Genomic DNA, 21,332 nt, shown 5'->3' with positions numbered 1-21,332 from the left:
AAAATAAAACAATTTGAAGCAAAAAAAAAAAAAATTACATGGAAAGCATAAAAAATGTAAACGTAATGAAAAAAACTATTCAAAAGCAGTAAAAAGTATACGGAAGCCATTAAACAAACAAACAAACAAACAAACAATCAAACAAACTGAAGCCATGAAACAAAAATATCACTACAAAAGCAGTTTAACAAAACTATACCGAAGCAATAAAAACTATTCAGAAGCCAACAAAAACAAACAAACAAAAAACACTTTGATAGCAATAAAAACAACAACTATATGGAAGCAAAAAACAACAAACAAATAAACAAACACTTATAGCAAAAAACAACCATGTGGAAGCAATAAAAAACTATACGCAAATAATACTAAAGTTTACAAAAATCGACAACAAATAAAAAAACTATGAAAACACTCAAGAAAAAAAAGAAAACAAAATAGATGAAGCAATAAAAAAAACTACAAGGAAACCCTCAGAAATATGAAACAGATGATACAATAAACAATAAAAATAAAAACGAAACGGAAGTAATAAAAAATTATACAAAAACCCTGAAAAACACTATGAAAGAATTTAAGAAAAACTATATGAAGCAATTAAAAAACCCTATAAGAAAAGCATCAAAAATGTAAATGAAAGCAATATTAAAAAAAAACTATACGAAATTTGTAAAAAAAAAAAACTATACAGAAGCCATAAAAACACTATAAAAGCATTTAAGAAAAAACTAAATGAAGCGATTAGAAAACCCTATAAGAAAAGCTTTAAAAAATGTAAAATGAAGCAATAAAAAAAAAATAAAAAGTGGAATTTGTAAAAAAAAAACTATACAGAAGCCATAAAAAACTACATGAGAAGCAAATCAACCTATATAAAGCAAATAATAAAAAAAAACTTTAGCAAAGCAACAATAAATGTCAACAGAAGATATAAAACACCTCTACAGAATATTACAGCCATAAAGAAACACTATGAACGCAATCAGTAAAAACAACTATTTAAAAACTATACAGAAGCCATAAAAAACAAAGAAAATACTTCTATGACGAAATAAAAAACTATAAGAAAACCATCCAAGAATGTGAGCAGAATCAATAATATAAAAACACTACGAAAGCAATAAAAAAACCTATATGGATGCCATCGAAAAAAATGTATACGGAAGCAAATAAAAAAATATATATGGAAGTGATAAACAACTATAGAGAAGCAATAAAATAAACACTAAATAAATAAAAAAACACTATGAAAACAATCAAGACAAAACAACTATATGGAAACAATAAAAAACTATACGCAGGTGAAAAAGAAAACTACGGAATTAATTAATCAAAAAATAAATAAAATCTACAGCAAGAAAATGTATGTGTAAATGTCCTACCTTGTCTGGGAACGTAGTCAATCTTGATTTCTGGAATAAGAATGAAGATCTGATTATTTAGACATTGAACATCACCAAATCTGAGGTAGTTTTGCTTACTACAGAGTTTTACCCAGGAAGTTGAGTTTAGCAGAGATTGAGAGCGCATAACCATCCGGCACAAATGTGTAATCTCCAGCATCCCCCGGCTTCACGTCGTCAATGGTTAAACGATGAATTCTGAAAGGAAACACGCATTTCAAACAAAATTATTAGCGTATAAACACACAGGTGGTGAAGTAGGCTTTTAGGTATTAGATTTTCTTGTTGAAGTAATTGCTAAGCTTTAATCATGCCATATGGGTTTTATCAGTATACTGACAAAAGTTGCAAACAAGGGTTATTAAAAAGAGCTCTAACTTTCTGTGCAATCATTAAACGAACATTAAAGTTTAGACAAGTTTAGATTTGTTTTCAAGTGAAGCTAATCTAGGAGCAATGCTGACCTGCCGATGTGAGAAATCTTGATGCGATCACTAGGAAGAACTTCCACTCCATCCTTAAACCATTTGCCTGTCACTTTCTCATCAGACACTTCACACTTGAACATAGCTTGCTCTGCCGATTTGACCGTAAGATCGGCGATACTTTGTAACACTTCCAGTTCCTTCTCTAAAAACAAATTGGACAACAAAGAAAAGTTTTCAATTTCAGGCTGCAAACTCTGTGGTTACATAAATAAACAATGGTCGAATAGAGAGATCAGATGTTAAGAATCGTTTCATTTCCTATCCTATCGTATCATTTTTTTCATATCGTATTGTTTCATTTCATATCGTTTCATTTCACATCATATATCACAACACACCATATCATACATAGTATTTACTATGTAGCGTATGATACTGTACTGTTTCGTTCCATTGTATCGAGTCATTTCGTTTTGTTTTATATCATATCATATGCCATATCGTATCATATCATATTGTACCATATCATTTAGTTTCGTTTCATTTCGTATCTTATCATATCGTTTTGTTTCATATCATATTATATATTATATGTCATATCGTTTAGTTTTGTTATCATATCATATTGTATTGTTTTGTTTCATATCGTATATCACATCATATCATATATCAAATATCATATCGCATCACACTGTATCGTTTTGTTTCATATCATATTGCATCGTTTTCATATCAAATATGACAACATATCATATTATATATCGTATCGTACCGTATCGTTTTGCTTCATATCATATTGTTTCTTTTCATATATTATATGTCATATCATATTGTGTCGTTTTGTTTCGTTTCATGTCATATCATATCGTTTCATTTCATATTATATATCATATCATATCAAATTGACCCATATAATTTTATTTAGTTTAATTTCATATCATATTGTATCGTATTGTTTAGTTTCATTTCATATCATATAGTTTCGTTTTATATTATACTATATATTGTACCATATCGTATCGTAACATATCATTTTTTTTCATTCAACTTCATATTGTATCGTATTGTTTAGTTTCATTTCATATCATATAATTGAGTTTCATATAATATTATGTATGGTACCATATCGTATTGTACCATATCATTTTGTTTCGTTCAATTTCATATCGTATCGTATTGTTTCGTTTAATTTCATATCATATAACTTCATTTAATATCATATTATATATCATACCATATCGTATTGTACCATATCATTTTGTTTCGGTCAATTTCATATCGTATCGTATGGTTTTGTTTCATTTTATATCATATAACTTTATTTAATCTCATATTATATATCGTATCATATTGTATCATACCATATCATTTTGTTTTGTTTCATTTCATATAGTATCGTATTGTTTAGTTTCAAGTCATATATCGTGTCGTATCATGTTGTATATTTTTGTTTCGCTTCATATCATATCGCATTGTTTCGTTTCATATCGTATACTGTATCATATTGTATTTTGTTTTGTTTTCGTATCTTTTATTTATTGTTATGTTAGCTTCATTAGCTATCGTCATGACAAAAACTATTTAGAAAAATACAAATGTAATAAATACAATAAAACTATTCAAACAGACAGATATGCAACAAAAGTTATAATACATCACACTTTTTTACATTAATATATATATATTTTTTTCTTTTTTTGTCTAGATTTGACTAATCAATTAAAAAGCCTTCTACAAACATAAAAAAATTGGAAATACAAATTGCATATTTGTACAAGTATGAAAGATGATGTTTTAAAGAAACTGAAAACCTGTAGCCATTGACTTTCACTCTAGCAAAAACTAATATTATGGAAAGTCAATAAACAACATTCTTCAAACTATCTTCTTTTGTGTTTAACAGTAGAAAGAAATTCATAAAAGTGAAGAGTGAGTAAATGATGACAAAATTTTAATTTCTGCATGAACTATCCCATAAAATCTTTTAGTGGATCAGATGTTACCTTCAACAATCAGCTCTCCTTTCGATTGGCCTCCGTTGGTGTATACGTAGAACATGCCGTTGTCTTCCAAAGTCGCTTCTTGAATAATGAGACAGTGGCGCTTTCCATCCTTTTTAAAACGATACTTTGAATCTTTGTCTTCTCGAGACAGCTGCTGATCCTCAAACAGCCTAAAAACACACATACAATCTTGACAATATACTTAATTGAAAATATACTTACCTTATAGACTTGACAATACAGTTTAAGTCAGAATTATCAGCCCTCCTGAATTATTACTCCCCTGTATATTTTCCCCACTTTCTCTTCAATCTAAAGAAGATTTTTTCAACATATTCCTAATCATAATAGTTTTAATAACTAATTTCTAATAACTGATTTATTTTATCTTTGTCATGATGACAGTAAATATTGTTTGACTAAATATTCTTCAATACACTTCAATACAGCTTAAAGTGACATTTAAGGGCTTAACTAGGTTAATTAGGCAAGTCATGGAATAACAATGGTTTGTTCTGTAGACAATCCAAAACAAATATTGCTTAAAGGGGCTTATAATATTGACCTTAAAATGGTTATACATATCTATTTATAAAATGGTAATAAATAAAATGTTATGTTTGTAAATTGTTTACCAAATGACGTGAGCTCCCTCCTCAGACACTTCAATCTCAAACTCCACTCGTTCTCCAACCACGACATGATAATCATCCAGAAGTTTAGTGATGGTGATTGGTGGTTCTGCAATGCACAAATTAAATATGGTCAATTAAACAATATATTAAACAACATAATAACAAAACAATAATGTCAGAACCATCAGATGAGTTTTACAGTTAACTTTAGGTTTATTGTGAGAAACTATAAAGCTTTAGAATGAATTTGATACTAATTCACTTAAAAAAGACATGATCAATCTTTTGCTTTGAAAGATTTGGGTTTGTTTTAGGTTGTAAATAGTTAGTGAATGGTTTAAGTGGTGGAGTTAGGTGACACCTCTACAGATAAGCTGAGTTTTGATGGGAAAGAAAAGGTCAGTTTAAAAGGAAATAAATGTTAATTAATTTGCACACACCTTTAACAAAAACTTCAGTGAAGCATTTATCAGTCCCGACCACGCATTCATACGCAGCATCATCTGCCAGACTGCATTTGTTGATTGTCAGGGTTCGAATGTTTCCATCGGCCTCCATGATGTACCTGTCATATATTACACAGAGAAGACAGAGTAAATCATAGAAATATCTGATGGATGCCTTCTTACAATATTAAAGTCACATGAACCACGTGGCTAACACACTTAACCACACCCCCAACAGCTGTCAGTTTTGACAGCAAACAGAAATGGTGAGCAGAAGGAGTCTGTTAGTTTGAATGAAACGCCTACTTTACAATATCCAATCAGCTAGCAGAAAAAAAACAAGCCACGCCCACTGTTTATTTAATTAATAGGGATGCAACAATACAGTTAGCTCACGGTTTAATTCATACCATACGCAAAAAAAGCAGTTCCAGATTCAGGTTCATGCAAACTTTAAAAAAGATTTTCCCCAAATGAGCATTTCTCATCCATTTCACACTAAAGCTGAATTCATTTGAACACATTATTTGCATTATTACTTGGCAGAGGGTTTGATCTCTTGTCCGTTCCTCAGCCATTTGACCTCGGCATTAGGATCTGCCACCTCCACAGACATGACGATCTTCTTTCCCTTATTAACAGAGTACGCTGACTCCAAACGCCTCAGGAAAGCTGCAGAAACATCCCACATTTACACACACGATCACAAACAGAAGACTTGCGTGCTTACATTTGAAGTCAGAATTATTTGCCTTCCTGTATATTCTTCCCCAATTTCCGTTTAACGCAAAAATGATTTTCTAATCATAATAGTTTTAATAGCTCATCTCTAATAACTGATTTATTTTATCTTTGCTATGATGACAGTTAATAATATTCAACTAGATATTTTTCAGGATACTAGTAATCAGCTTAAAGTGACATTTAAAGGCTTAATTAGGTTAATTTGGCAAGTTAAAGTAATTAGCCAAGTCATTGTATAACATTGGTTTGTTCTAAAGCAATCGAAAAACAAATATTGCTTAAGGGGGCTAATAATATTGACCTTGAAATGGTTTAAAAAAAATTGGTCCCACTTTATATTAAGTGTCCTTAACTACTATGTACTTACATCAAAAAAATAAATACAATGTACTTACTGTGTTTATAATGTATTTGAGAACTCTGGTGGTGCTTTTGAGTTGGGATAGAGGTTGGGTTATGCACAGGTTTGGTGGCGTGGGTAGGTTTAGGGGTGGGTTAAGGTCAACAGTGTATTTACAAATGTAATTACAAAAGTTAATTACAGATGTAATTACATACATGTATTAATCAAGCATAAGTACACAGTAAACACATGTATTTACACAATAAGTACATTGTAACTAACTATTAATTTCTGTGTAAGTACATATTAGTTAAGGCCACTTAATAAATTGGGACCAATAATGTAAACTGCATTTATTCTAGCCAAAATAAATCTAATAAGACTTTCTCCAGAAGAACAAAATATTCTTGAAAATAATATGAAAAATTCCTTGCTCCATTACATATCACTTGGGAGGCTTATTTCAAAATGCTATACCTTATTAGCTAACCTTGATTCCTCAGTTTATGATTCTTTGAAACCACTATGGTAACGGGACCTAGGGGTTCTGTTTAATTCTGAAGATTGGTCCAAAATCGGTGATGGTATTTTTCCAAAATATACCTCAAATTCCAATAAATGAACAAAGTTTTACATTCATTCATTCATTTCCTTGTCGGCTTAGTCCCTTTATTAATCCGGGGTCGCCACAGTGGAACACAATGGAGTTTATGTTTACGCAGCGGACGCCCTTCCAGCCGCAACCCATCTCTGGGACACATCCACACACACATTCACACACACACTCATACACTACGGACAATTTAGCCTACCCAGTTCACCTGTACCGCATGTCTTTGGACTGTGGGGGAAACCGGAGCACCTGGAGGAAACCCACGTGAAGGCAGGGAGAACATGCAAACTCCACACAGAAACGCCAACTGAGCCGAGGTTCAAACCAGCGACCCAGCGACCTTCTTGCTGTGAGGCGACAGCACTACCTACTGCGCCACTGCCTCGCCAAAGTTATACATTTTTTCACAAAATTTATTTTACACCGTTTCGTCTGCATAAAATGTTCCCAGCCTGTTACGATATCTGTTTTAAGTGCAAAAGTGCATCCACTTGTAAGGGCACTTTTTTTAATGTAAATTGGTCTTGTGTTCACATTTAACTATTTTTGAGAGGGGTTCATTTTGCAATCCAGGAGATAATTGTAATGTAATGTAATGCGTATTTATATAGTGCATTTATTGTGTATGGCCATACACCCAAAGTGCTGTACAATGATGCAGGAGGTCTCTCTACACCACCACCAGTGTGTAGCATCCACTTGGATGATGTGACGGCAGCCACAGGACAACGGCACCAGTGGGCTTACCACACACCAGCTATTGGTAGAGTAGAGAGACAGTGGATGGGGATGATTGGGAGGCCATGGTGGGTAAGGGCCAATGGAGAGTATTTGGCCAGGACACCAGGGTTACACCCCTTCTCTTTACAAGGAAGTGCCATGGGATTTTTAATGACCACAGAGAGTTTGGTTATTTTTTTGCCCAATGTCTGTTTAACGGAGAGAAGATTGTGATTTCAACACATTTCTAAACATAATAGTTTTGATAATTCATTTCTAATAACTGCTTTATTTTATCTTTGTCATGATGACAGTAAATAATATTTTACTGAATATTTTTCAAGACACTTCTATACAGCTTAAAGTGACATTTAAAGGCTTAACTAGGTTAATTAGATTAACTAGGCAGGTTAGGGTAATTAGGCAAGTGGTTGTATACCGATGGTTTGTTCTGTAGGCTATGAAAAAAAATTCTTGCTCTGTTAAACATCATTATATATTTAAAAAAGAAACAAAAATTCAAAGCTGGTTTAATAATTCTGATTTCAACTATATATATATATATATATATATATATATATATATATATATATATATATATATATATATATATATATATATATATATATATATATACATATACATACAGGGCTTTCCATTAACACAGACACTCCCACTAGCCACTTTGGCTGGTTAAAAATAATTTTCCCAGATAATAATTCTTAAAAGCAGGGTTCGACAATAAGGATGGTCCAATATGCATGCACAGGTGATCGAGAAACAACACGACTGACAAAAATAATTGCGTTCGCAACTTGCAGGTGATAACCGAATGAGAGGATAATCACTCGCGCTAACAGCTGAGGTTTATAATGCGTGCGCGCTCCCATTTCCTTTTGTGAAGCAACTGTGTCTAGAAATACAACTGATGCGATCGATTCTCTTTCAAATAGACTGAACAAAAAGGGAGGAACCTGCACCTATAGTCTTGCTTTCTAGAGTTCCAGAGTTGACTTATTGTAAGCAGCACCAGTTGCTTTCGGTTTAACCATTCTTTGAAAAGATAATTTATGGGTCTATCATTATCCATGCGTGTGTGATCATCATTTCATTATCACACAGTATGTTTTTTACCTGCTTTCTTTTGCATTAATATGGTTTAATTATAATTTTTTTACAAAATCATTGCTTTAATGGGAGAATAACTCCCCATTTACGCGTAGTTAACTGGTGATCTGGGACCTTAAGCCAGGACATATGACTGTGGATATGTTTTGTTAAATAAAAAGTATAGATTCAGCTATATTTTGCATGTTTTCACATGAAAAAAATATTTTCCCAACAATAAAATTGTGGCTAGTGAAAATAGCGAATGGCTAGTAATGTTGGAAAACTACTAATATACATAATATATATATATATTTCTCGCTTGGGAAAATATCTGAAAAAGACTAATTATTTCACAAGAGGGCTAATAGTTTCGACTGTAATTATCTCTCTTTTTTACCCTCGCTGAACTTGGGCTCCACAACTTTCATCTTCTTGAGTCGCTTCAACATGCCGCGCAGGTCAGTGATGCCATACTTGAAGGCGATCTTCTCGTATTCACTAGGATGAGCGCTTTTCAGGAGCTCCCAAACGTCCACCTCCAGCTCAGGCTCTGGTTTCTTCTTCCTGTTTTGAGTGGAAATAAGAGCTCCCATGACGTGCTTTTGTAATACGCATTTTTATATTTGATGTTTGACATAATCTCAACTAAAACACGAAAGAGGGCGAAACATAGAGTAGCTCCTCCCCTTTAAAAATACAGCCAATGGAATTTGGTTTCTATCACAGCTCTGCCAATGAGAGAGGTTGAGATTAAGCACATCAAATGAAGAGCCAATAAAAAAAGAGGCGGGGCATGTCAGACACTAGAGAGCATTTGATTGGCCAGAAGACTAAAGTATGGGGTGACATCAAAAAAAATCATAGATCCATTGAGCTAGAAGTGACAAATGCAAGCTTTAGATGATTATATCAGGTTTACATCTTCTAAACACAAATCTTGTCAATGTTTTGAAGCGCATTAGCTTATATCCTAAAAACTAAAGCTGCGTCCCAAATGGCACACTATACACTATGCACTCATGCACTATGTACTTATGCACTTACACTCTCAACAGGATAGTATATGTATGTAGTGTCGTCCCAAATGTCACACTAATGTTTTTTTACTAAACGGAAATTCAAACCGTTTCCCTGATGACGGTTGCCAAATCAGTGAAATAAACGACCGACTTATCAAATAATACCTGCCGTGAGTATTGCCGCATTCACCATCGGGAGGCGCTCTCGTAGGAGAATTTTGCTTTCACCATCCAAAATAAATAAAGTTATTCAACATGTGCGTCCGATAGCTCCGCCCCTTCCGCTATGTAAGCAAACCTGCGGTCGTTGAGTGCGTGAAGTGTCCATCATTACACACTTCATTTTAGCAGCTGAATGAGTGCATCATCCGGGTAATTAAAGTGCACTTATTATTTTTAGAGTTTTCAGTGTGAACACACTACTTACACTATTTATACTACAAAATGGCATATAATGGTGCATAAGTATGTGATTTGGGACGCAGCTTAATATACTGATGCTAACATTTAAAAAACTCTCTAAGAGGAGACCCAAGTTTGCTTTTAATGGACAGTAAACACTTACTTTTTAGCGGCTTTAAGAAGGGCACTGAAGTCCAGATCACCTTCATCCTCCCCGGCATCGCTGTACAGAAACACAAACTTAATTAATAAAACAAATACTTCACGCTATAGAGTTGAAGTCAAAACTAATCAAGCTCCTGTGATTTTTTTTAATATATTTCCCAATTTATGTTTAACAGAGCAAGGAATTTTCACAGTATTTCCTATAATATTTTGTCTTCTGGAGAAAGTCTTATTTGTTTTATTTTAACTAGAATAAAAGCAGTTTTTAAAAAATTTTTTAAAGCATTTTAAGGTCAATATTATTAGCCCCCTTAAGCTATATATTTTTTCTGATGATCTATAGAACAAACCACTGTTATACAATGAGTTGCCTAATTACTTTACCCTAACTAGCCTTTAAATGTCACTTTAGGCTGAACACTAGTATATTGAACAATATTTAGTCATGGCAAAGATAAAAGAAATATTAATTCTATTGGGCTCTATCATACACCCGGTGCAATGAGGTGATTTGTTGCTATTTTCAGACCAGCGCAACAGTAATTTTCACGTTTTGCTTCACGTTGTTTAGCAAATCCATTTTTGCCACTTTGTGGATTCATGGGTGTGCCAGTCTATAAAGGAGGTGTGTTACATTGTTGGTGTGTTGCTGTTTTGAGGAACTGAAATAGACCGCTCCATTCAGGGGCAGACTGGGACTAAAAATCAGCCTTGGCACTGTGGCCACACCAGCACACTTTACCACACCAACGCACATTCATTACATATTTTGGTGGACAGATGGTTAAATAATATAAGCAGTACAATATGTAATAGATATTTAAACATTTAATGTATTTGACTGGAACAAAAACAACCTGTTTATAACAAATTTATATAAACATTCATTTCATTCATTCTGTTTTCGGCTTAGTCCCTTTATTAATGAACCGGCAACTTATCCAGCATATGTTTTACACAGGGGATTCCAGCCGCAACCAAACACTGGGAAACACTCACACACATGCATTACGGACAATTTAGCCTACCCAATAAGGTAAGGGAAACCAGGAGGAAACCCACGTGAACATGGGAAAAACATGGGGAGAACATGCAAACTCCACACAGAAATGCCAACTGACCCAGCCAAGGCTCGAACCAGCGACCTTCTTGCTGTGAGGCGACATCACTACCCACTGCGCCACTGCGCTGCCCCCTTTCAAGACTATTTCAGTTAATTTTATGCATTTGGCAGTGTCTAATTTTAGATCCATTTTTTTTTTTTTTTTGCTTTCTCTGAGCTTTTCTGCACCGCCTTTCCTTTTTATCGGTCCATCTCTGACATTTAGCTTGTGTTGCACTTACTGTTTGTTTGACATTCTTGCCAAATTTTGATTACGTCCAAGTAACCTCTGATTGGGTGGGCCCATCATTGGGCCAAATGCTTAACATTTATTATTATAATTACTAGGGGTGTCACGATTTCAATTTTTAATCGAAACCGATCGAAATTAATGCTCAATTTCGATTATCGAATCAAAAAATAGAATCGTCGATGCTGCCACGCCCCCATGTCACGTCAGCTTGGCTTGCAAAGCGGAAAAAAACGGCTTGTTGAATTGCTTGTTAAACTGCAGAAGCAGGAGACCCGTCGACAGAGCTCAAACCCTCTCTTCTTTCACTGAAGTCGCGGGTGTGTAAGCATTTTGGATTTCCAGTGAGTTATGTTGACAACGTTCCTGTTGTCGACAAAAAAAACACAGTTTTGCAAGCTCTGCTATGTACGTATTACGTACGGTTCGTCCGATAGACAACACTGGCATCGCGATCCTCCGCCCACCCCCGTTGCAAATCCGCTCGCAAAAAGTACACACTCAGGCCCTGTTTACACTGTCTTTGTTTTTAAATGGCATTTTAGAACCACAACGATTTGACATACACAGTGGCGTGTAGCATTTCTAAACAGCCCTCCTTCCTCTCTACCTCTGAAAAAATGCACATCACGTGACCACACAGACACAGACGCACACACAGCCATGCGCTCGAGACAGCAGGTCCAGGCAGTCAGAGGACTGCTTCAATCTTTCACTCACTTGTACTTAGTCATTTTAGCGAACACCTCAGATACTGTTGGCTGGTTCCTGTTGGTTGTGCGTCTTTTTTACCGACGCCATTATAACGACACAGATCACTGCCTATTCACGAGTCCCGCAGAAAAAGTGATTGACAGGTGGTAATTATGTGTGTAACTTGCCTTTATTCATTTACTGTATGATTTGTTTATCAGTAAAACAAAGACCATGCAGGTCAGGTAGTTTAAACGGTAGGCTACAAATAATTAATTGGTCATTAATTAATTAATTATTCATAATCGAAAATTGAATCAAATTGTGCCTTTAGAATCGAAAATGTAATCGAATCGAGGATTTAGAGGATCGTGACACCCTTAATAATTACTATTATCACCATCATCATATTCACATTTTGCAAAAGATAAAAGCTGCCTGCATATAAAACCAATACACATAAAAAAAATTTAAAAAAAAAAAAATTACCGACTAGCCACATTTAAAAAATGGTCCGGCCCTTCTGACATTTGCCAGAATTGCCAAATGGCCAATCCGCCTCTGGCGCCATTGACCAACTAAAAGCTGCTCTAAAGTGCAGATTTAAACGATGGCATCGTCTATCGGCCCAACCCAAGTAGGCTAATGTATGTCTTCAGTGGAGTGCGTACACACCGTTTCCTTACTCCACGAATGTAAAGGAGTAAAGAGTAAAAGTAAAGTAAAGAGGCTGAATGGAGGAGGCTCGTTCTTCATTCTCACGTTGCAGATGCTCTGTTTAACTGTTTTCTCGCTAGTGAAGCGTTCAGTTTTTCCACAAAGTCGCCATGTAAATAGCAACGCACCATGGTGTGACGCAACTGACTCTTAAAGGGAAAGGGAGACGAGACTCTGAATGGTTTAATGCACATTATGCTCAAAACACACCCATAACTCATGAAGAGAATAAGCACAACCCTGTTAGACCATGCGTTGCGGCGCAGAGTGTATTTTCCATCCTTAAAATAACAAAAGTGGATTCGGACATGCTCTTAATGCTTTTGCACCATGTGCTTTAGACATTGTGCCTAGGTCATTAAAATAGAGCCCATTATGTTTAGAAGCGTTTAAAAAAATCTTCTTTTCCAACATAAGTTTGGGGAAAAAAACGCAGGGGGGCTAATAATTCAGGAGGGCTAATAATTATGACTTCAACTGTACCAATGTGTGTCTAATTCTTTCAGCTATGATATTTAATCCTTGCAGTCCAATCTAAACATGTTGCATAAATTGTTGACTTACGCTCTTTTGAAGGCAGACAAAATATCCGCTTGCTGCTCTTGTTCAGCAGCTACGAAAACAGGATGCATTATAAATACAGGGAAGTTATTGACAGATCAAATGTTATTTAAGCTGTGTTTGACTGTGAAGATACACTAACCCTCCACCGTGACCTCAAAGGTGCAGCTGTCACATTTGTCTTTGGCAGACACTTCACACCTGTATCCACCCGCGTCTCCTGGGACCACCTTGACTAACTTCATCTCATACGTGTAGATCTGACACAGAAAGAAGAAAGGAAAAGAGAGAGTTTTGAATCGATTCCCATATCAGCTTCTTTGGCTATTTCATGGCAGATCAAATTTACAACATTTTATAATCATCACACATCCCTTTTGCAAATTTCGTTGCTTATAAGTTACATTGCAACTACATGCCAACTAACTATCTGTAGATGCTCCACCAGTAGACATGCAAACACTATAAGAAACTTTGTAACTACACTTCCTGACAAAAGTCTTGTCGCCTATTCAAGTTTTCGGAACAACAAATAATAACTTGACGTCTAGTTGATCATTTGGTATCTGAAGTGGCTTATATGAAAGGCAAAGGCCTCCAGATTACGCATATTTGACCAAAATCAAATATGATCATGCCTTCACTTTTAATGATTTCATTAGGACAGTAAGGTCTGACTTTGGATAGACAAAAGTCTTATCACTGAACAGAAATAATGTCCAGTATAGAATATAAAGTCCTGCTGCAGTGGAGACAGAATGAATATTGTGTCTGACTCCATCATGAGCTTGGAGGACTGCATCCATACATCTCTGACATGACTCAAATCACTGATTAATAAAGTCATCTGGAATGGCAAAGAAAGCGCTCCTGCAGGACAGTTCATCAAGACTCTTTGTGTTCATCTTCAATGCCTCCTCCTTCATCTTGTCCCAGACATGCTTAATAATGTTCATGTCTGCTAACTGGGCTGGTCAATCCTGGAGCATCTTGACCTACTTTGCTGTCAGGAGCTTTGATGTGGAGGCTGAAGTATGAGAGGAAGCTCTATCCCGCTGAGGAAACTGCCCTCTTCTGTGGTTTGTAATGTAATGGGCAGCACAAATGTCTTGATACCTCAGGCTGTTGATGTCGCCATCCACTCTGCAGTTCTCTCGCACGCCCCCATACTGAATGTAACCCCAAACCATTATTTTTGCTTCACCAAACTTGACTGATTTCTGTAAGAATCTTGGGTCCATGTTGGATCCAGTAGGTCTTCTACAGTATTTGTGATGATTGGGATGCAGCTCAACAGATGATTCATCAGAGAAATCCACCTTCTGACACTTTTCCAAATGATCAACAAGACATGTTATTATTTGTTGCTCTTACAACTGGGATCCACGACAAGACGTTTAGATCTAACAGCCTGATCTCACGAGAAAACGTAAGTATTTTACGTTTTGCCAGTGTAGTGGCTAATTCGTACGAATTCGTACGAGTTCAGTCATACAAAATGGTACGATTTTAAAAAGGAGGCGTGGCACTTGACCCCACCCCTAACCCCAACCGTCATTGGGGGATAAGCAGATCGTACTAAATTGTACGAATTAGATCGAACGAATTCATACGAATTAGCCACTAAATTAAAAAGTTACGAATTGCCGTGAGATTGTGTTGGATCTAACTAACCCTAATCCCTAAACCCAACCTTATTGTCTACTAAAACCCTAATGAAAATCAGTTGCCGTATAGTTGTAACTTATTATCAACAAAATGTGTTAAAGGGACTATCAAAATTAAGTTATACCCACTTTTCTATAACAATACAAAATTGCTCTGTTTTGGTGTAGAATTAGTTTATATATATATATATATATATATATATATATATATATATATATATATATATATATATATATATTGTTTTAGTATATATTTGTAATTTATTCTTTAGTTTAGCCTTTTTATTTTTTCACTGTTATTGTTGTTGTTGGCATTATTAAAATTTTAATGATTGCCCCTGTATTCCTGTATTTTGTTTATTATATGTATTTTATTAAGCTCACTGATCGACTATGTCACAATTTTGTTCACATAATTTCTAAATAAAATAATACAAATTGGAAAACAATGCAAAAATGTTAACAATAAAAAGACACCAATAGCAATAAACACACACACACACACACACACACACACACACACACACACACACACACACACACACACACACACACATATATATATATATATATATATATATATATATATATATATATATATATATATATATATATATATATATATATATATAAATTATTAGCCCCCCTGTTTATTTTTACCCCAATTTCTGTTTAACAGAGAGATTTCTTCAGCACATTTCTAATCATAATAGTTTTAATAACTCATCTCTATTAACTGATTAATTTTACATAAGTACATAATATTTGACTATATATTTTTAAGACACTTCTATACAGCTTAAAGTGACATTTAAAGGCTTAACTAAGTTAATTAGATTAACTATCCAGGTTAGGGTAATTAGGCAAGTTATATAGTTATATAGACTATCGAAAACAAATATAGCATAAAGGGGCTAATAATATTGACCTTAAAATGGTGTTTAAAAAATTAAAAACTGGTTTTATTCTAGCCAAAATAAAACAAATCAGACTTTCTCTAGAAGAAAAAATATTATCAGACATACTGTGAAAATTTCCTTGCTCTGTTAAACATCATTTGGAAAATATTTAAAAAAGAAAGAAAAATTTAATGGGGGGGCTAATAATTCTGACTTCAACTATATATATATATATATATATATATATATATATATATATATATATATATATATATATATATATATATATATATATATATATATATATATATATATATATAACAAATATCAGTTTGCAATAACACAGAACATAAAGAGGTTAAAGTAATTGAAGTGAATTTAATCCCAATCCTGTTAAAAGCCATTCTTAAGTCACATTTTGCCCCATTTTCTACCAAGAAACCCAAACCTTGGTGTTCCTGTCATAGGTCTCCTTCAGCTGGATGTGCTTTCCAGCTTTGCTGCCGAGGTCCATCCACTTGCCCTTCAGCCACTTCATGGTGGGTTTACGTGTCAGATTGGTGGAGTCCACCTTCACCACAAACGTTACATCTTTACCTGTGTTCAAATACATCAAAACAGTCACTGATCCTGTAATGCATAATAATAATATTTGATTTTAATATGGCAACCATTTGCTTTTTTAACATTGGTGTGAAATCTAAAATTACAATCTTTTAGTTTTTTTGGCTGGCTCACATTATTATTCTTAAGCTGAATAATTAATCTGTTCAAGTTAATCCATTGAAAAAAATCATTTTCAATCAAATTCTGACCATCTGTGGTGAAGTCTAGAAGGGATACAGCTGTGGATACTCACATCAGTGTAGCATGATTTGTGAGACTGTACAACAATAAGTCATATTTTTACATTACTGTGAAGTTTGGGGTAATAGTAGACACTGATACAATACAATTAAAGGCCAATTTAATAAATAGCATTTGTTACATTGTTTTTACATTACTCTGATGGTTGGGGTAGGGGTAGATGTTAGTAGAATGACAGTTTTATTAAAAATGTAATAAATTACATAAACGATACTCTGTAAATTGACTGTTTTTACATTACTTTGATGGTTGGGGTAGAAGTAGATGGTAATAAAATACAATTTAATGGGTAATTTAATTAAAAAAATGAATCTTACTTGGTATAATTACTGTTTTTACATTACTGTGAGGTGTAGGTTTAGGGTTGGGATATGGGAAAAAGCTTCTAAAGTACAATTAATGGGTAATTTGATAAATATTATGAATAATACTTTTTTACATTACTTTGATGGTTGGGATAGGGGTAGATGTTGATAAAATACAATTTAATGGGATATTTAATAAATAATATGAACAATGCTCTGAATAATTACTGTGTGTTAACGCACTCATTAATTTGAAATAATTAATGCGTTAAAAAAAATTAACCCAAGTATTGCAGTTGCAGGTTTTTTTTTATTTCCTGTTGTGGCTGACTTGTGTTTAACGTGCAAAGAAACATGACAAAGAAATAAGACAAAGGAAGCACTTTTTGAAGGCAAGTTTCAGTATAAAAGAATTAATGTAGCATCATCAGGCTCTCCAGAGTTTCATGCAATTTCGGGTGTTTCCTTTTTAACTTTCGACTTCTGTTTTAATGGAATTTATTACCGCATAGCGAACAGAGGGCGAATCTGTGTTACAGGTTAAACAAAAATTCTAATAAACAATTATATTTTGAAAATAAATAGTTTTTTTTTTCTTGCGCTTACATTAATTTTACATTTGAATAGCCAAAATTACAAGTTTCAGTCTATTAAATGTGATTAATCACGATAAATTAAAAAAAAAAGTGCAATTAATTAGTTTTTTTTTTTATCGATTGACAGCACTATAAATAATATAAATAGAAATCTGTATATTTAATGTTTTTACATTACTGTGATGGTTGGTAAAAGTTAATAAAATAAAATTGAATGGGTAATTTAATCTGTATAATTTCTGTTTTTACATGACTGTAGGGTTGGATTTAGGGTTTAGGTAGAGGTAGATGCTAATAAAACACAATTTAATGGGATATTTAATAAATAATATGAATAATACTCTGTATATTTAATGTTTTTTTACATTACTGTGTTGGTTGGGATAGGGGTAGATGTTAATAAAATACAGTTTAATGTGTAATTTAATAAATAATATGAACAATGCTCTGAATAATTACTGTTTTTACAATACTGTAGGGTTGGATGTAGGGTTGAGGTTGGAGTGGATGTTAATAAAATTCAATTTAATGGGAGGTTTAATAATAATCTGTATATTTAATGTTTTGTTTTTTTTTATTTTTTTTTTGCATTACTGTCATAGTTGGGGTAAGGGTAGATGTTAAAAATAATAATAAAATTTAATGGGTCTCATTAAATAATATGAAAAATTCTCACTAATTTCCATCCGCATTTGTATCCCTTTTAGCAACAACCACCATTTGCTTCCACAATTGTAGTGGCAGTGCTTCAGCTGATGTCAACCTGAAGGTTTCCATAGCAACTGCATACAGTATTAATAGCCTCTCTTACCATTAGTTTGTTATGAGGGAATCATAGAAATATACATTAGATATTGCATACGGCCCGTGAACATGCGTCAATGCCATTGCCATATTGGTACAAGACTCCCAGAGCAAATCTCATTCAACTGCACTTGGTCAAGACCAAAGAATATCTGAATATGCTGGAATGTAGTAATAAACAAACAAAATAAAGCATAAAGACATAACATTTCATAGATAAGATTTAGCTTTTCATGATTTTGTATGTTATGAAATCATATGACCAACAAGTAGCGTCACTGATTATAATACAGTCATGTACTGCATTGACCATAAGTAGCACCAGCTTGCACTAAATACTAGGCTTATGCTAGTTTTGCACTGCCACTCTTACTCAAAACTCTGCTTCAGTTGAAAGTACATCAGTTTACTGAAATAAAATAACGATCCTTTTGTTTTGATACCTGCGATGGCCACCACACTTTCTGGCTTCTCCACAAAAAGTCCAGTCAGCTCCGTCGGTTCGACTAAAAATTGAATAGATATGTTAAACAAAAATACTCACACACATACACACATGCACATGACGACAGAAAGGGATCCTGTAAATCAAATGGGAAGCACGCACGGTTTCATTTTAAATATTCTTTGCAAATATTTAAAACGCATATTAAGTCAGGCATAAAACTTAATAAGACTCTTGAATTGTTGTTTATATTATTAACAGTACCACTGAAACAATTCAATTCCGGGTGAGATTCATGCACAAGAAGAGAGACTTTGCTTGTTTGGCTTTTTTCTCATTCATTTTAATGTTTAAAGTTTATTTATATTAGGAAATGGCAATTATATTCACACACTGTAAATCCTTATTGCGAATATAACTGCAATTATACTCCTCATTACATGCTCATCAACAGTGTTGGGAAAGTTACATTAGAAAGTAATGCATTACAATATTGAGTTACTCAATATAGCGTTACTTAGTCACTTTTTACGGTTAAGCGTTACGTTACTTTTCAGTTACTTTTGCGTTTTTCTGACCAAGAGTCCGTTCCTCATACTTCGCTTAAATGATCTAAGATGATTCTCAAAAATATTTGCAAAGGATACATTGGCCCTATATACAGTATGCCATTTATATATATATTTCCATTAATATGGAAAACAAGTGCATGATTTTATATTTCTAAAACTAATATTGTATTCTTTTTAAATGCGTTGGTAAAACAATATAATTTGAACAAAAAATAATTGGGTTTTTCTTGTAAGAAGTTGTTATTTAACCACGGTTAGAGCGTCATTATGGACATTTTACATCATAACTAACATGACTCAAATGATGAATCTGCGACAGAGAAACTATGGTTTTGGGAAACTCAAATGATGCATCATACTATAATAGTACAGCCGCGAGTTGTTTGGGAAACGAACCCCTGGCTGAGGCTTAATCTCTACTTGTATGTTTTTGTTTTTTTTTAAATAGAGAAGTTCTGCAATTAATAAGGCACTGTATAACCTTCATTTACCTTTAAAATAAAACACTGATAGTAGATAATACTAAAACTATTAAGTAAATAAGTAGATAATCAAAAATTAAATGAAAGTTAATGTTATCTTGAGAACTTCCTGACTCCAGAATGCCGTATACAGATAAATGTAAGTTTAAAGCAATGCGTTTGCTACTTTTGTACTTTTTGTCTAATTAAATAGTAAAATCACTGCACATTCAGACAAACCTCTTCTTCTTTTCTTCAATGTGTTAAAATAAATGAGAATATTCCATTGCAAGAATGTAAGGCTCTACCGTACTCATTTCTGCCTGTTCCTGCTTTCTCTCAGTAGCTATGTTTCCATCCAAATATGCGAATAAACTTTATGCGCAAAACTGGATTATCGCATAAAAGTTGTGCGAATGAAGCATCGTTTCCATCCAACGAGTCAAAGCGAACAAAATCGTCACTTCCTGATTAACTGGCGCCAAATATCAACAGTAAAAACTGCATTTGCTGCAGCAGGAGAAGCTGCATCAATCTTTTCTAAATGAATGCGCCTCAGAAGACAATCCTGACAAGCAGTGAGCGCGCAGTGGCGTTTGAAGGTGTCAGACGCGGAGCACAGGCGCTCTTGATTCTGGAGGTCATTAATAATATAATAACATTAATACTGAAATGGTTAGGCGTTTTATAATGACCAAAACAACATTTCAGATGTTTTATAATGTGCTCAGCCTGAAGTTTTATCCATTTACACACATTTTAAGCATCACATGATCTCTTTTAACAAAATCACATGACCCTTTTTAATGCGCATGCTGGAGTTTGTGCGATAAAAGTGTTTCCATCGCAGTTTATGCGCATCTTTCCTTATCGAATACCCAGTTAGGCGCATAAGTTTTTTATGTGCATTTTAAAAATTTATGCGCATCATGGCGTTTCCATCAACTAGTTTTTTTATGCGCATTTGCAAAATGCGCATAAAATAGGTGGATGGAAACAGAGCTATTGACTCAGGATTCAACATGACTACAATTATTTTAATGCAGAAATACATTTTTTTTAAGTGAATTAATTTTACCAAAGTAACATTTTTAAACAAGTAGCTCAAATATTATTACTTAATTTTGAAAAGTAATGCATTACTTGTTACTTAGAAAAGTACTATTATTAGGTAACTTACATTACTTGTAATGCCTTACCCCCAACACTGCTCATCACTTTAGAACTCTTAAGTTCTAAGCGACTGATTTATTTAGTTAGTATGATGTTTAAATAAGGATTATATAACTTATTTATTTAACCCTTATTTAATTATAGAACCAAGGATCTTCATTCCGATTTAATACCATCATCTCCTGGAGC

At 33.8% G+C, this 21,332-nt stretch overlaps 1 protein-coding gene across 9 annotated transcripts in view; it reads right to left on the bottom strand.

The window, feature by feature from the left end:
• Positions 1–21,332, bottom strand: part of mybpc2b (myosin binding protein Cb) — a 360,595-nt gene that overhangs the window by 23,839 nt on the left and 315,424 nt on the right. For 4 of the 9 annotated variants that reach the window (NM_001013511.2, XM_087308601.1, XM_087308603.1 and 1 more), the window contains 14 exon segments: positions 1,383–1,412; positions 1,495–1,601; positions 1,868–2,033; positions 3,835–4,004; positions 4,470–4,575; positions 4,910–5,034; positions 5,455–5,587; positions 8,843–9,009; positions 10,030–10,089; positions 13,358–13,406; positions 13,497–13,614; positions 16,369–16,517; positions 18,936–18,998; positions 21,317–21,332. The exon segment at positions 21,317–21,332 is cut by the window's right edge. In NM_001013511.2, the coding sequence (NP_001013529.2) occupies positions 1,383–1,412; positions 1,495–1,601; positions 1,868–2,033; positions 3,835–4,004; positions 4,470–4,575; positions 4,910–5,034; positions 5,455–5,587; positions 8,843–9,009; positions 10,030–10,089; positions 13,358–13,406; positions 13,497–13,614; positions 16,369–16,517; positions 18,936–18,998; positions 21,317–21,332 (1,459 nt within the window). 9 annotated transcript variants of the gene reach the window in all.

This window comes from Danio rerio, chromosome 24 (genome assembly GCF_052040795.2).
Source record: "Danio rerio strain M-AB ecotype USA chromosome 24, GRCz13ab, whole genome shotgun sequence".
Taxonomy (NCBI): Eukaryota; Metazoa; Chordata; class Actinopteri; order Cypriniformes; family Danionidae; genus Danio; species Danio rerio.
Note: the sequence above shows the minus strand (reverse complement) of the source record. Positions and strands in the feature narration are given on the sequence as shown.